This window comes from Mustela erminea, chromosome 9, assembly GCF_009829155.1.
Source record: "Mustela erminea isolate mMusErm1 chromosome 9, mMusErm1.Pri, whole genome shotgun sequence".
NCBI lineage: Eukaryota > Metazoa > Chordata > Mammalia > Carnivora > Mustelidae > Mustela > Mustela erminea.
The window spans coordinates 66,926,470-66,940,075 of record NC_045622.1 but is presented as its reverse complement, the minus strand read 5'-3'; the positions used below and the strand labels follow the sequence as shown (position 1 = coordinate 66,940,075).

The window sequence follows — 13,606 nt, the reverse complement described above, 5'->3', positions numbered from 1 at the left end:
ATCAAGTTGGGTTTACTCCAAGAACACAATAATATCATAATATTTTCAAATCTCTATTAAAAAAATCAGTGTAATTCAGTACATTTTTGATTAAAGTAAAAAAATGATTATCTCAATAGATTTTAAAAAAACATTTGATAAAATTTACTATTACTCATGATAAAAAGTCAGAGTAAGCTAAGAATAGAAGGAATCTTCTTTAGTATAATAGAGAGTACCTATCTTAAAAATTTACAGCAAATAATATATTCAACAGTGAAATATAATCCCTCTGTTATTGGTAGAAAAAGACAATGATGTATACTCTTAACATTTCTATTTAGCATTGTATAGGAAGTTGTAGGCAGAGCAATAAGGCAAGAGAGTTAAATAAAAGGTATACAAATTGAAAAGAGAAATGTCAAACTGTAGTTGTAGACAACATGATTATTTATTTAGAAAATCCTACAAAAAAGCTCTTAGAATAATAAGTGAGTTTAGTAAGGACATGATAAAAAGTTAACTGTGTTTCTTTATATCAACAATGAGCACCTGAAAATCAAAATGAAGAAAGCCATTCCATTTATAAGAGCAACAACAACAAAATGAAATACTCCAGGGATACATTTAATAAAATATATGCAGAATCTACACACTACAAACTCCCTAAGAGAAATGAAAGAAACCCTGGCTAGAGAGATATTCCATTTTCACGAACAGGAAGGCTCAGCAGTTGTCAAATCTTCTTCAATTGACTTAGAAATAAAAAAAACAATCCCAATCAAAATTCTAGCAGGTTTACTCTGTAGACATTGATAAACTCATTCTAAAATTAATACAGAAACACAAAATACCTAGAATAGCCAAAATAATTTTTTAGAACAATACTGGGGGACTCCACTACCTGTTTTCCAGACCTGCTCTAATGCTACAGTGAGCAAGAGTAGAACGCTATTAGTGTAAGGATAAACATATATAGCAGTGGGAAGATTCAAGGGCACAGAGACATATCACATGTATTTAGTCAGTTGATTATCGTGAAGGTGTCAGAATAACCCAATGGAGAAAGAATAGTCTTTTTAACAAGTAGTGCTGACAACTAGATATCTATAGACAGACAAACAAACAAAAACCAGAACAAAAACAAAAAACCTTGACTTTTATTCACTATAAAAAGTTAATTAGAATTGGATTACAGATCTAAGCCTGAAAGCTAAAAACTGTAAAGTTCTGGGAGAAAACACAGCAGACATTCTTAGTGACTTTGGTCTTAAAGATTTCTTAAATATAACTCAAATTACAAAAGAGAAAAATTAATAAATTTGACTTCATCAAACTAAAAAATCTTCTATCTTTTGGAAGATGTGATGAAAATAAAAACACAATCCACTAACTAAGAGAAAATATTTGCGAGTAAGTATCTGGTAAAGGATTTATAGCTAGAATTTTAGAAACTCTGGCTAAATAGAAGACTAAGAATATTGTACATTCTTAGATCAAAAGACTCATTTTTCTAAAGTTATCAAATGTCTATAAATTGGGACACCTGGGTGGCTCAGTTGTTAAGCATCTGCCTTAGGCTCCGGTCATAATCCCAGGGTCCTGGGATTGAGCCCATTCCTGCTCAGTGGGAAGACTGCTTCTCTCTCTCCCACTCTCCCTGCTGGTGTTCCTGCTTTTGCTATCTCTCTCTCTCTCTGTCAAATAAATAAATAAAATCTTTTTTAAAAAGTCTATAAATTAATCAATTAATGGCTATCATTTATAATCGCATCAAAAAGTCAAATACTAGAGAATATATCTAATGAAAATAGGGCGGGATCACTACAATCATAAAACATGGACAGAAACTGAAGAAGACCTCAGGGAGGCGTCATGTCCATGGATTTGTTAATTCTCTCCAAATTTATCTCTAGATTCATTGTAATCCCAATCAAATGTTCAGACAATATTTTTGTGGAAATTGATTAACTGATTCTGGAAGACACACGGAGGCCAAGAATAGGCATGACAATCTTGAAGAAGAACGAAGTGGATGGTCTATTCCAGGCTGTGAAGATTTATTATAAAGCCACTTAATGAAAACAGTGTGACTCAGGCACAGGGACAAACCAGTCGGTGGAAAAGGATAGAAGGTCTGAAAACAGACCTGCCTAATATATGACAAAGTATCACAGCAATGACTTGGTGGGTAGGGTGGAGGAAGACAGCCTTGTTAATGAATGCTCCTGAATCAAGTGGATAACATAAAAAAATAAACAAACCTTTCCTCTACCTCACAGAATACACAAAAATTTAGCAGACTAAACTGTGAAAGGTAAAATAATAAAACTTCTTTAACTGTTGTCCAATAGAAATATGAATCATACATGTAACTTAAAATTTTCTAGTAGCCACATTAAAGAGTGTAAAAAGAAACAGATGCAATTAGTCTTAAACGTATATTTTATGTAGCCCCAAATTTCAAAAATATTATCATTTCAACATGTGGTCCTATACAAATTATGGAAATATTTTATATTATTTCATTCATACTAAGTCTTCAGAATCTGGTACATGTTTTATACATTCCTATTTAGGTTACACTTTTTTAGTGGTTAAAGCCAAATGTAATTCAAAAAGCAAAAAGTTGTGTTTAATAGAACATTTTCCATTGATTTGCTATTTAAATGCAAATTTCTTAACATTAAATTAAAAATTCAGCTCCTCACTCATACTAGCCACATTTCAAGTGTGAAATCATGACTACCATATTGGATGGCACAGTTCTAGAAAGTAACACAGAACATCTTTATGACTTCAGAGTAGGGAAAGGTCTCATCACTGGCATATAAAAGCAGCAATAAAGGAAACTATTGATAACTATGGCTGCATTTAAATAAGTAATGTGTGTACTTATAGAAGTTTATTATTAATATTTCACCTTTAAAGAGTGAAAAAGTGAGCCTGAGAATGAGAGTTACTTATAATACGTATATCTGACAGAGAAGACTTTTGTCTAGAATCTACACAGGTTACAAATCAATAAGGAAAGGGCCGTCTACACAGTAGAAGTATGGGCAAAAAGACTTGACAACACACCTCACAAGAGAATATCTAGATAAGCATGTGAAAAGTAGTGTAACATCACTAGCAGGTAAATGCCGATGAAAACAATAATGAGATACCACAATAAAAATGGTGGCAACCAAGCACAAAACAAAACTGAGACTGTCAAGCATTACAAAGATGGAGGTCAAGGGGAGTTCTCATCTCCTGCCGGAGTCTATACTCACCGGTACAAGCACTTTTGAAAACGGGGGACGGTACCTATTAAAGCCAACCACGTACAGGCCTACCCCACGACCTAACAAGTCCACTCCCCGGCATATACTGACAGATTCTGTCTTTGAACAAAGTCTAGGCAAGCTCTTCTGAACCGTCCTCTTAGCTGGGCCTCAACCTTGGCCTAGAAACACTGCAGACTCTCTGCATAAACAATTTAGCCCACCCACTTCCTCCTACATGGAAGGAAATAGAAAGAAAAAGTACCTTCCTGAGAAAACTCAAAGGCTAACAAAGGAATTTAGTGTTTGTTCTAGCCACACCTGCTGATAGGTGGTTGACTACCCTTTTTTAGAGAAGTTGCTAAAAAGGGTTTTTAAATGAGAATCCTTCCTCTGTCCCTTTGAGATGTGTATGTATCTCCTACCACTCAAGGATGTCTTTCTCAAGCACCTGAAAGCCAGTCCTTTGAAATGCAGTCATCGGGAAGGATGGGACCTTTGTCTCCCTGTCTTTATGTGAAGACAGAATCCAAACTTCAACAGTCTCCGGCTAACACACGTGGCTGGCCTAATCAGCACTGATGCCCACAGGGCCTTTGTCATTTTTCACTGCCTTGACGCTACTGAGCCTCTGTTCAGCCCTTCCTTGTCCCTCAATCACCCTGTGAAGCCCCCAGCCACCTCTGTGGAAATCAAAGGGGAGTTCAGTTCATATAGGACTCTCTCTCTTCTGTTGCAATACTCTATTATAGGAACCATCCTTAACACTTTTCATAGCATCTGGCTTTATCTTTGACAATAGCCAACCGAAACAATGGGTCTCCAAAGGCTCAGAAGCATTATTCACCCTAGAAAGCAACAGAAAACCCCTAAGTGCCCAGCATCAGATGACAAACAAGTTGTGGCATATTCACACAAGGGAGTAAAAGGCAGCGAGGCAAAGAAGGAACCGCTGCGGCTCGTGACAGCGTGTATCCCGTGTATCCCCGCCCCCACCCCAATAAGCCAGCCACTGTATAGACATGCACGTTCTGTTGTTGCAGAAGCAATAGGCTCAGATTCAACACCGGCTGAAGGTAGGCAGGGTTCAGCGGGGTCCTCTGTGCAGGGTCTGACAAAGCTGCAGTGGAGGTGTCTGCCGTGCCGGGGTCTCAGGGGCAGCTCAGGGTTCTCTTCCAGCTCATGCAGTTGTTGGCAGAATTCCGCTCTTGGTGGTTGTAGGAGAGGGGGCCGTTTTCTCGCTGGCTCCCCCCGGGAGGTCGTCTTAGCTCCCAGAGGCCTCCTTGCCACGTAGGGCCTCTCCTAACGTCAGTTCACTTCTTCCAGGCCAGCGGGATCTTATCTTTCTCACCCTGCGAGTTTCAGGAAAGGACCCCATTCTTATTAAGGGCTCCTCCGATTAAGTTAGGCCTACCCAGGATAATCTCCCTTTTGATTAGCTCAAAGTCAATTGGTTTAGAACTTAATTACATTTGCAAAATCTGGTAACCTAATCACGGGAGTGAGATCCATCATATTCAAGTTCCCACCAGAATCAAGGGCAGGAGATTCTACAGGGCAGAAAGCATGAGGTCCTCTCAGAATTCTGCCTACCATAATACTGAACGATCCAATGTTTGTACAGTCAAAAACCTGCTGAAGTAATCCAAGATGATAGAAGTGAGATGGTAAGCAAGCACTTTTGTTGGGAGTCACATATATGTCGGAAGAGGCAATGATGGAGACTTCTGAGTGTAAGGGCCTCTTTAGCCAGAGCGGCCCCACCTCGGTTGAACAGCCATTTTGTTGTTTATGCAGTAAAACTTAAATTTCCCCCCTCTCCCAACTTATTTAAACGCAAGTATGGAAACCAGTCCCAGGTAACAAAGCCCAAATACAAGGCTGGGTCAGGTCAGGTAGAGATAACAGCCCCAATGCAGGGATGAATCGGGTCAGGTGGAGACAGCCAATCAGTAAAGCGCACATACTGTCTCCCTAGCTACCAAGGAGTGTGGGCCCCACCTTTTGGGCGCCAATTCTCACCAAGGTGATAGGCTAGTTCAAATGTCTACTATGGAGTGAATTGTAGTTCAATTGGACACCCGTGTGTGACTGTGCAGCTTTCTCTGTGTGTTACAATCTCATTAGCCACCTGTGTGTGGCCAGGCTCAACCACATGGCCTTTGCTCTATAAAAGTTAGTCTGTGAGGCAGGGAGGGGGTCGTGCTCTCTGTAAGAGGCGTGGCCCCAGCCGGTCAAAATAAAGCTTTTCTTGATCTTTGCTTTGTATCAGTCTTGCTCTTTTAATTACGGACCCATTACTGGGGGACCCAACATTGGGACCTAACACTGAGTGCTGGTGATTTTCTATATCTTGATCTCAGATGTAGTAGTACAAACGTGCACTTTACAAAAATTCATCAGTTGTGTACTTAAGGTTTGTGTATTTGCTGTATATGTTTTATACTATGATCAGGACTTGATGCAAAAATTTAAAAAGACATTGTCAGGGTGCCTTGTTTAATGATATGCAAGAATGATAATCTGTGTTAAATTTGTATAAAATTGGCACTGGTAAGCACTTGAAATCAGTTTATGCCCCTAAGTAATTTAAAGAGAAGTTTATGGGGCACCTGAGTGGCTCAGTGGGTTAAAGCCTCTGCCTTTGGCTCAGGTCATGATCCCAGGGTCTGGGGATGGAGCCCCGAGTCGGGCTCTCTGCTCAGCGAGAGAGAGCCTCCTCTCTCTGCCTGCTTCTCTGCCTACTTGTGATCTCTGTCTGTCAAATGAATAAAATCTTAAAAAAAAAATAAATAAAGAGAAGTTTATATATACTGTTAATTTACCCAGAAAGTTTTGTTGTAAAAATAATAAAAATTAAATTTCAGCCGATTTATTCAAGTGATCATAAATTAGAGGTATTTCCATTCAAATATGTTTTGAAAGTTTCTCATTTTCAATTAAAATGCTGTTTTTCGGGGCGCCTGGGTGGCTCAGTGGGTTGAAACCTCTGCTTTCAGCTCGGGTCGTGATCCCGGAGTTCTGGGATCGAGCCCCGTGTCGGGCTCTCTGCTCAGCGGGGAGCCTGCTTTTCCCTCTCTCTCTGCCTGTCTCTCTGCCTGCTAGTGATCTCTGTCTGTCAAATAAATAAATAAAATCTTAAAAAAAAAATACTGTTTTTCTCTCTCCATTGCTTGAGAGTATACCCACATGTTAAATGTGGAGATAGCAATGTCAGTGTGTGTGTGTGTGTGTGTGTATGTGTGTGTGTGTGTGTGTGAGAGAGAGAGAGAGAGAGAGAGAGAGATTGGTGGGTGGGCTGGGCAGGGACAGGGAAATAAAAGGAAACTAATGCACCTAATCTGATAGGGTAGGTAAAATCTCTTAGGATACTGATCTAAGAACATCTGCAAGAAACACAAAGCTCTTCCATGAAATGGACCCAGACACTATTTCCAGAGTTGGTCAGCCTTAACCTACTTCCATTCTCCTTCTGTTCCAAACCAAGGAAGTCATACCATTCCCTAGTAAATATAAATGAAGCAGTTCTCCATGATAAGTAAGTCAGGAAAACACATTCACCTCCAGTTACTGTAATCAGCATATATAAAAGCCATATAAATGTGAAATAAATGAACTAAAGGCCAATCTTACTAATAAATTTGATACAAAAATATTAAATAAAATATTAGCAAACAGAGGAGCGCCTGGGTGGCTCAGTCGATTAAGCTTCCATCTCTTGGTTTCTGCTCAGGTCATGATCTCAGGGTCCTGGGATTGAGCCCTGCATTGGCTCTTTGCTCAGCTCAGAGTCTGCTTGTCTTTCTCCCTCCCCCTCTGCTGCTCTGCCTCCTCCCACCTGCTCTCTCCCTCAAATAAATAAAATCTTTAAAAATATATTGACAAACAGAACAGAAAAGCATATTAAAATAATAAGACATCAGGACCAAATGGTATTCATTTCAGCAATATAAGGATGGTTCAATACCAGTGACTTTATTATATAAGTCACAGTAGTAGTCAAACTATGGAGAAAAATAATCAGACAATCACCCCGAAGTGTACTGAGTGACATTTGATAAAATTCAACAACCATTCATGAGTTAAATACTTCCAATAAAATAGGATTAGATGGCAATTTCCTCAGAGTGTTTAAATTTATCCTGGTCAACCCAGAAGCCAGCCAGCATCATGCTTAAATGGGAAAACATTCACATTAATGAGATGCATTCTCATTAAGGTTAGGAATGTCATAAGGAAACCATAGCACTACGTTTATTTAATATTGTTCTGGAGGGTCTAGAAACCAAAGAAACTAAGGTAACAAAATAAATTGGAGGCATACATCTTTTAAACAAGAGGTAAAGTTACAGTTTAAAAAATATTACTTGTTTGTTTATTTGAGAGAGAGCAAGCATGAGCCAGGGGAGGGGCAGAGGGAGAGGGAGGAGCAGACTCTTTGCTGAGCAGGGAGCCTGATGTGGGACTTGATCCCGGAACAATGGGATCCTGACCTGAGCTGAAAGCAGATGCTTAACCAACTGAGCTACCCAAGTGCCCTAAAATTATCATTATTTATAGATTTGATGATTGCACATTTGGGAAGGACCCAGGAGAGGCTATTGGAAAGCTTTTACAAGCAAGGAGAACTAGCAAAATGGATGGGTGCAAAAGTACTCTACAGAAATGGGCACATTTCAGGTATACAAACAATAGTAGGAAGATAGATCAAAAGATTTTATTGACAATAGCAATAAAAACTAATATATGGCAATAAACTTAATAAATATGCACGACCTATAAGACATAAGGTTTGAAATTTTCCTAAATATTCTGGGGGCACCATAAAAAAGAGCATATGGGAAGGCAATTCATATCATACGGTTGTGAATTCTTGCCAAGTTTATTTGTAAACTTAATCCCATAAAAGTAGTCATAGGATTTTTTGGGTATATAAAGAAGCTGATGTTAAATTCATACAGAATATCAAACAAAGCGGGAAGAACCAGGAAGTTTTTGAAAGAGAGGATCAATCATGGGATACTTTTCCTACCTAATACATACATAAATTTTAAAAGGTATAAATATATAAAGTAACATAATTAAAACAGTGTGGTACTGATAAGTAACAGACAACTCAACAGAATATAATGGATGGTATTGAAATCAGTCCAAGTACAGGAATCTGATGCATGACAAAGATGTCATCTCACATAAGAGAGGAGAAGATGGGTTAGTCACTAAATTACTTTAGAATAACCAGGGAAACAGCTTAAAACATAAACAAAAACAGGGTTGGATCCATACCTCACATGTGATGTTAGGATAGTTTCCTGATGTAAAATTTAAATGTAAAAAAGTTTAAAACAAACAAACAAAAAAGACTAAGAGCAACTATAAGAAATTTCTTCTATAAACTTAGAAGCGGCTCTTTCTAATCTATTATATAAAGCTGAGGAGCCATAAAACGAAAAATTGCTTATAACTACTCTATATAAATAAAATTTTTATATAACAAAACCCACCATAAACACAGTTAAACACAAACAAGAAGCTGGGAAAAAATATGTGTAATTACCATCACAAAAAAGGGCTATATTTCCCTTTTGATAGAGTCCCTTCATATGATTCAGAAAAATACCAACAACCTTCAGAAAATGGAACAAAAGACAAAGGTGATAGCTGACAGAAAAGGAAATGCAAATGACTTTTTAACATATGAGAAGATACTCAATCACCTATCAGACTGGTAATGATTTAAAAACAGGGGCGCCTGGGTGGCTTGGTGGGTTGGGCCTCCGCCTTTGGCCCAGGTCAGGATCTCAAGGTCCTGGGATAGAGCCCCCGCATAGGGCTCTCTGCTCAGCAGGGAGCCTGCTTTCCCCTCTCTCTCTGCCTGCCTCTCTGCCTGTGATCTCTCTCTCTCTCTCTGTCAAATAAATAAAATCTTTAAAAAAAAAAAATGAAAAAAAAATGCTGGGTAGCACAATGGTTAGTGCAATAAGGGAAACACCACCCTCATCTTCTGCTGAAGGAGCGCCAGGTGATGAAGGACAATTTGGCAGCATCTCTCAAAATCCCTGGTCCACAGATCCTTCGTTCTAGAATTTCTACTTCCAGTACTTCCACATCTGCCAAACGCCCCAAGTTCCCAGGTCATTATTGCAGCACAGTTTACAACAGCGAAAGATCAGAAATAAACTTGCCATCCTAGGGGACTGGCTACCTACCTCCACACCCACACAATGGAATACAGTGCAGCTATAAAACATAAAGCTCTTTATGTGCTAATATGTGATGATCTCCAAAATAAAATTAAAAGTGTAATAAAAAGTGCTTCTAAAACGCGAGCGAACTACCTTAATGTGAAAAAGAAAGACTATGTTAATTTGCTCTTATATGCATGAATTCTGTCTGCAAGAATGCCCAAGAAGCTGGTGATCATCATGTCTGTCCTCAGGGACATGACCCGGATGGCTCAGGGACAGGGAAGGGAGATAGGACTATTTATTCTGTGCATTTTGTATCCTTTTCTTTTAAACCACATGAATTATTATCTATCAAAAAATGCACAATACATCAAAGTTTACGACAGGATATAAAGGATGTAGTTAAACTCCAGCCTGTTTGTGCTTATTCTGAGCCTGACTGAAAATAAAGTCTCTTGTTAATCTATGTAGCTTTCTGATTAAGGAAACAAAGAAGGAAAATAATTTTTCACTTGAAAACTGAAGCTCTAAAATAAAAGGTAAATAAGAAAAAAGTTAGCAAAAATAAATAAAAACAAAATTGCTCAGGGATAGGAGGGGTGCCTGGGTGGCTCAGTCAGTTAAGTGTCTGACTTTGGCTCAGGTCACAGTCTCAGGGTCCTGAGATCAAGCCGCACATGGAGCCCCATATTGGGCTCTGCACTCAGTGGGGAGTCTGCTTGAGATTTTCTCCCTCTGCTCCTCCCACCGGCTCATGCTCTCTCTTTCTCTCTCAAATAAATAAATACAATCTTTAACAAAATAGGGATAGGAAAATCACAGTTTGTTTAAAGCCAGCAAATAAGTATCAACAGCAACAAAATAAACCATGTGAGTGTTTAACTAAACTGTCTCTAGGGATATACACCAAAACTTTGGCAAGGAGGAGGGGGGGAGAGAATAGATGTTACTTTAAAAAAAATAAAAAAGATACTGCAGTATTGTTGGAATATTCCAATTCTCCGATGTATTAATTACTTCAATAATTTAAAAAATTACAATCAGATTTAAAAATGAAAAAGCCTAAGTTTCCATTGGTAAGAAAACATGAGTGTGTTTAAACAGTAAATTAAAAAAATATAAGCTTATGGGACGCCTGGGTGGCTCAGTTGGTTAAGCAGCTACCTTCGGCTCGGGTCATGATCCCGGCGTCCTGGGATCGAGTCCCACATCGGGCTCCTTGCTTGGTAGGGAGCCTGCTTCTCCCTCTGCCTTTGCCTGCCATTCTGTCTGCCTGTGCTTGCTCTCTCTCCCTCTCTCTCTCTGATAAATAAATAAAATCTTAAAAAAAAAAAAAAATATATATATATATATATATATATATAAGCTTAAAAGAGGCACCATTTTTTGACTAGTAAAACAGCAATGTTTTTAAAATGTACTCAATACAGTATGGTGAAAAAGGTATTTCAGACATTAGCACTGAAATATAAACTGGTACCCTTCCTTCCATTTAATCCATATTTACAACATGCAGTTGTAAGATATAAACCAGAGAACTCTCATAGATCCTTTATCCACACTGTTAAAAACAGTTGGTTCGTGCAAATTAAGAATCTTAAGAATATTCACATCTTTAATCCAGTAACCTCATTTCTTGGAACCTATCCTAAAAGAAAAACAATTCAAAAGAAAGAAAAACCTATATGCATAAAAATGTTCATTCAATACCATGTGTAAAATAGAAATACATCCATATGTATAATTTACATATACATATTATCTATGAATTATTAAAACAATTGTTTTCTAAATAAAAAATAAATTATTTGCTTAATGAAACATGTCCACTACATGTAATACAGCCATCAAACCACATTTGTGTAAACGATGTGCTAACTGTCGTAATAGCTATGATATACTGATTTTTAAAAATACAATTCTGTGGGTAAACCTTAGTAAAAGTTGCCATATACAGTTGGGAAGTGGTGAGATTATGGCTGATCCTTTGTTGTTTTCAAAAACTCTCCATAACATCATTTCAAACTTCATTTTTTCCTAATTTTTCAAATTCAAGTTTTCCTACTTTTGTCAGAATTTAATTTGGGAAGAAGGAGAAAGTGAGAGATGACTATTGTTAGTCCCGTAAGAATGACTAACTGCCCAGCAGGAACTGCAAACTTTCGTTAGGAGAGAGCCACTTACTTGCATCTTTGTCTGGAGAAGGAGGAGGGACTCTGTGCCCCAGGCCGGTGCTATTGAAAGGCTGTGCCAGCTTCTCCAGGGGCGGGGTGCTGTCCATCAGCTCCCCTGCTCCCCTGGGGATGCTGAAGAGGTCCTGGAGGTCCTTTCTTTGTTTGGATTCTTGGAGGGGACTCTCAAAAGATTTGTCTTTGAGTCTGAGGGAGGAAAAGAGCGAGATTTTTCCCTTTGGAACCCTAGAAGCATCTGGGGACGTCTCTTGCAAACTCACTTTCTCAAGGAGTGTGGGGACATCTTCCATCTTGGGGCAGGGAGGGGCCGGGAACGCCGGAAACACTTTGGACGGTCGGTTGGGCAAACTGTGGGTGCGGAGGGCAAGGTCTGGAGGGCTAGGGTATGAGGGCTGGGCAGCCCTGGCAGGTGGGGAGCCCCAGGAGAAGAAGGCTGAAGCTCTACTGGCCATGTCTCTCCCCGGGGACTGCTGGCTGCCGTCTTTATTGGAACTGGTTTTGCGAAGGCTGAAGGAGCGAGTGCTACCATGTGGCTGGCTGGTGGGTAGGTTCCTTGATTCTGGCTTGGCAGAGGCCTTCCTCCCACCTTCTGAGTTGGGTAGGAAGGGATCCAGGGACCTTCGCAAGACATTTGCTATGAGCCGAAGCGGGGACTTGGGTGGAGCCCGTTCAGCTGGTGTCCCCGTCTTCTCCTGAGCTCTTCCCTGGGCAGGCGGGGTTTCTCTTGCTGTCCAGGGGAGCTGCAAGGGATTAACTGGTTTCGGCACACGGCCTCCCCTACCATTGCCAGCACTTCTCTGGGCAGGCTGTGCCCCAGCTTCCAGGCTCACACTCTCAGGGATGGAATTGTCCCAGTCCAGTAGCTTTGTCTTCTGCTCTGGGGTGAGGACTAACTTCTTCAAGCCCAACTTCTTCTCCTCTGCCAGCCCTGACCTGTTCTCCTCTCCCTTGCTGGGTCTGTTGTTCTTTTCTCCTGGGTCCTCTCCAGCCCTGGGAGATACCTCTTGGTCTGGCAAACACCTGTTCGTCCCTCCAGTGGGGTCTGGGCCTCTGTGGATGAAACTGATGTCCCCAAGAGAGGCCTCTGCTTCGTGACACCCATTGGAAGCCATCTCTGCAGGGCTGGGGGGCTGGGGGCTGGCAAGGCCATCTTCACCAGGCCTCACCATGAAGTACTCTGCCCGCTCCAGTACTTGGCCATGGGGCAGATACAGGGGCATGTCCTTGGGTACCCCTTGGGCTCTGGCGCGCCTCAGAAAGATTGGAGTGGAAGGGCTGCAGTGACCTCTTGAGACCTGTGAGGGCAGGTTGTCAGCTGTCACCTAGAGGGGATGGGCAAAATGAATGCATATTTAGGAATTCCCAATATTCATTTATAAGGGGAGGCATATCTCAGCCCACAGACCCCTCCCTTCCTCTCTTCAGATCTCAGCCACCCAAAGTCTAAAAGAATTCTGCCCGGGATGATTTCAAAGGGCTGCTCTTCATTCTAAGTGGTTGCTTTGGGACCTGCTGGGATCTGCCTGGAGTCCCTGTACCAGCACTAATCAAAGGCTTTGCTGAGTGCTGGATTAGGTAGGTAAGAAGCCATAATGGAAGGCAGAGGCGTGGACAAGCTGCCGGGCCAGCCAGGGGGAGCCGGCCTGGCCCCTGTGAATGACCAGATGTGTACGGGAGGACAGATGCTCCATGACTGGCTTGGCCATGGTCCTTATTAAGGGGCACCTTGCATCCATAGGTATGTTCCTCCAACAACCAAGAGGCCAAGGTTTCTTCCTTGGAGATTACTAAGTTAAGGAGAGACAGTTACCCTTCTGGGCTGGAGCTGTGGTGGCAGAAGAGTGGCCTTTAGGTCTTTTCAATGACCCTTCTAGACCTGACTCATGCCTTGCACCACTCAGAAAGTAGTCATTTGTAGCATCCAAGAAGGTGGCCCTTGGCAAAGGAAGAGCTTAGGGAAATTCTAGAAGTGGCTGTGCCC

At 40.7% G+C, this 13,606-nt stretch overlaps 1 protein-coding gene across 4 annotated transcripts in view; it reads right to left on the bottom strand.

Moving 5' to 3' along the window:
* The window catches only part of LOC116600015 (F-actin-monooxygenase MICAL2), a 212,235-nt gene that overhangs the window by 37,602 nt on the left and 161,027 nt on the right, over positions 1–13,606 (bottom strand). For all 4 annotated transcript variants that reach the window (XM_032359953.1, XM_032359954.1, XM_032359952.1 and 1 more), the window contains one exon: positions 11,618–12,947. In XM_032359953.1, the coding sequence (XP_032215844.1) occupies positions 11,618–12,947 (1,330 nt within the window). The remainder of the gene's footprint in view (positions 1–11,617; positions 12,948–13,606) is intronic.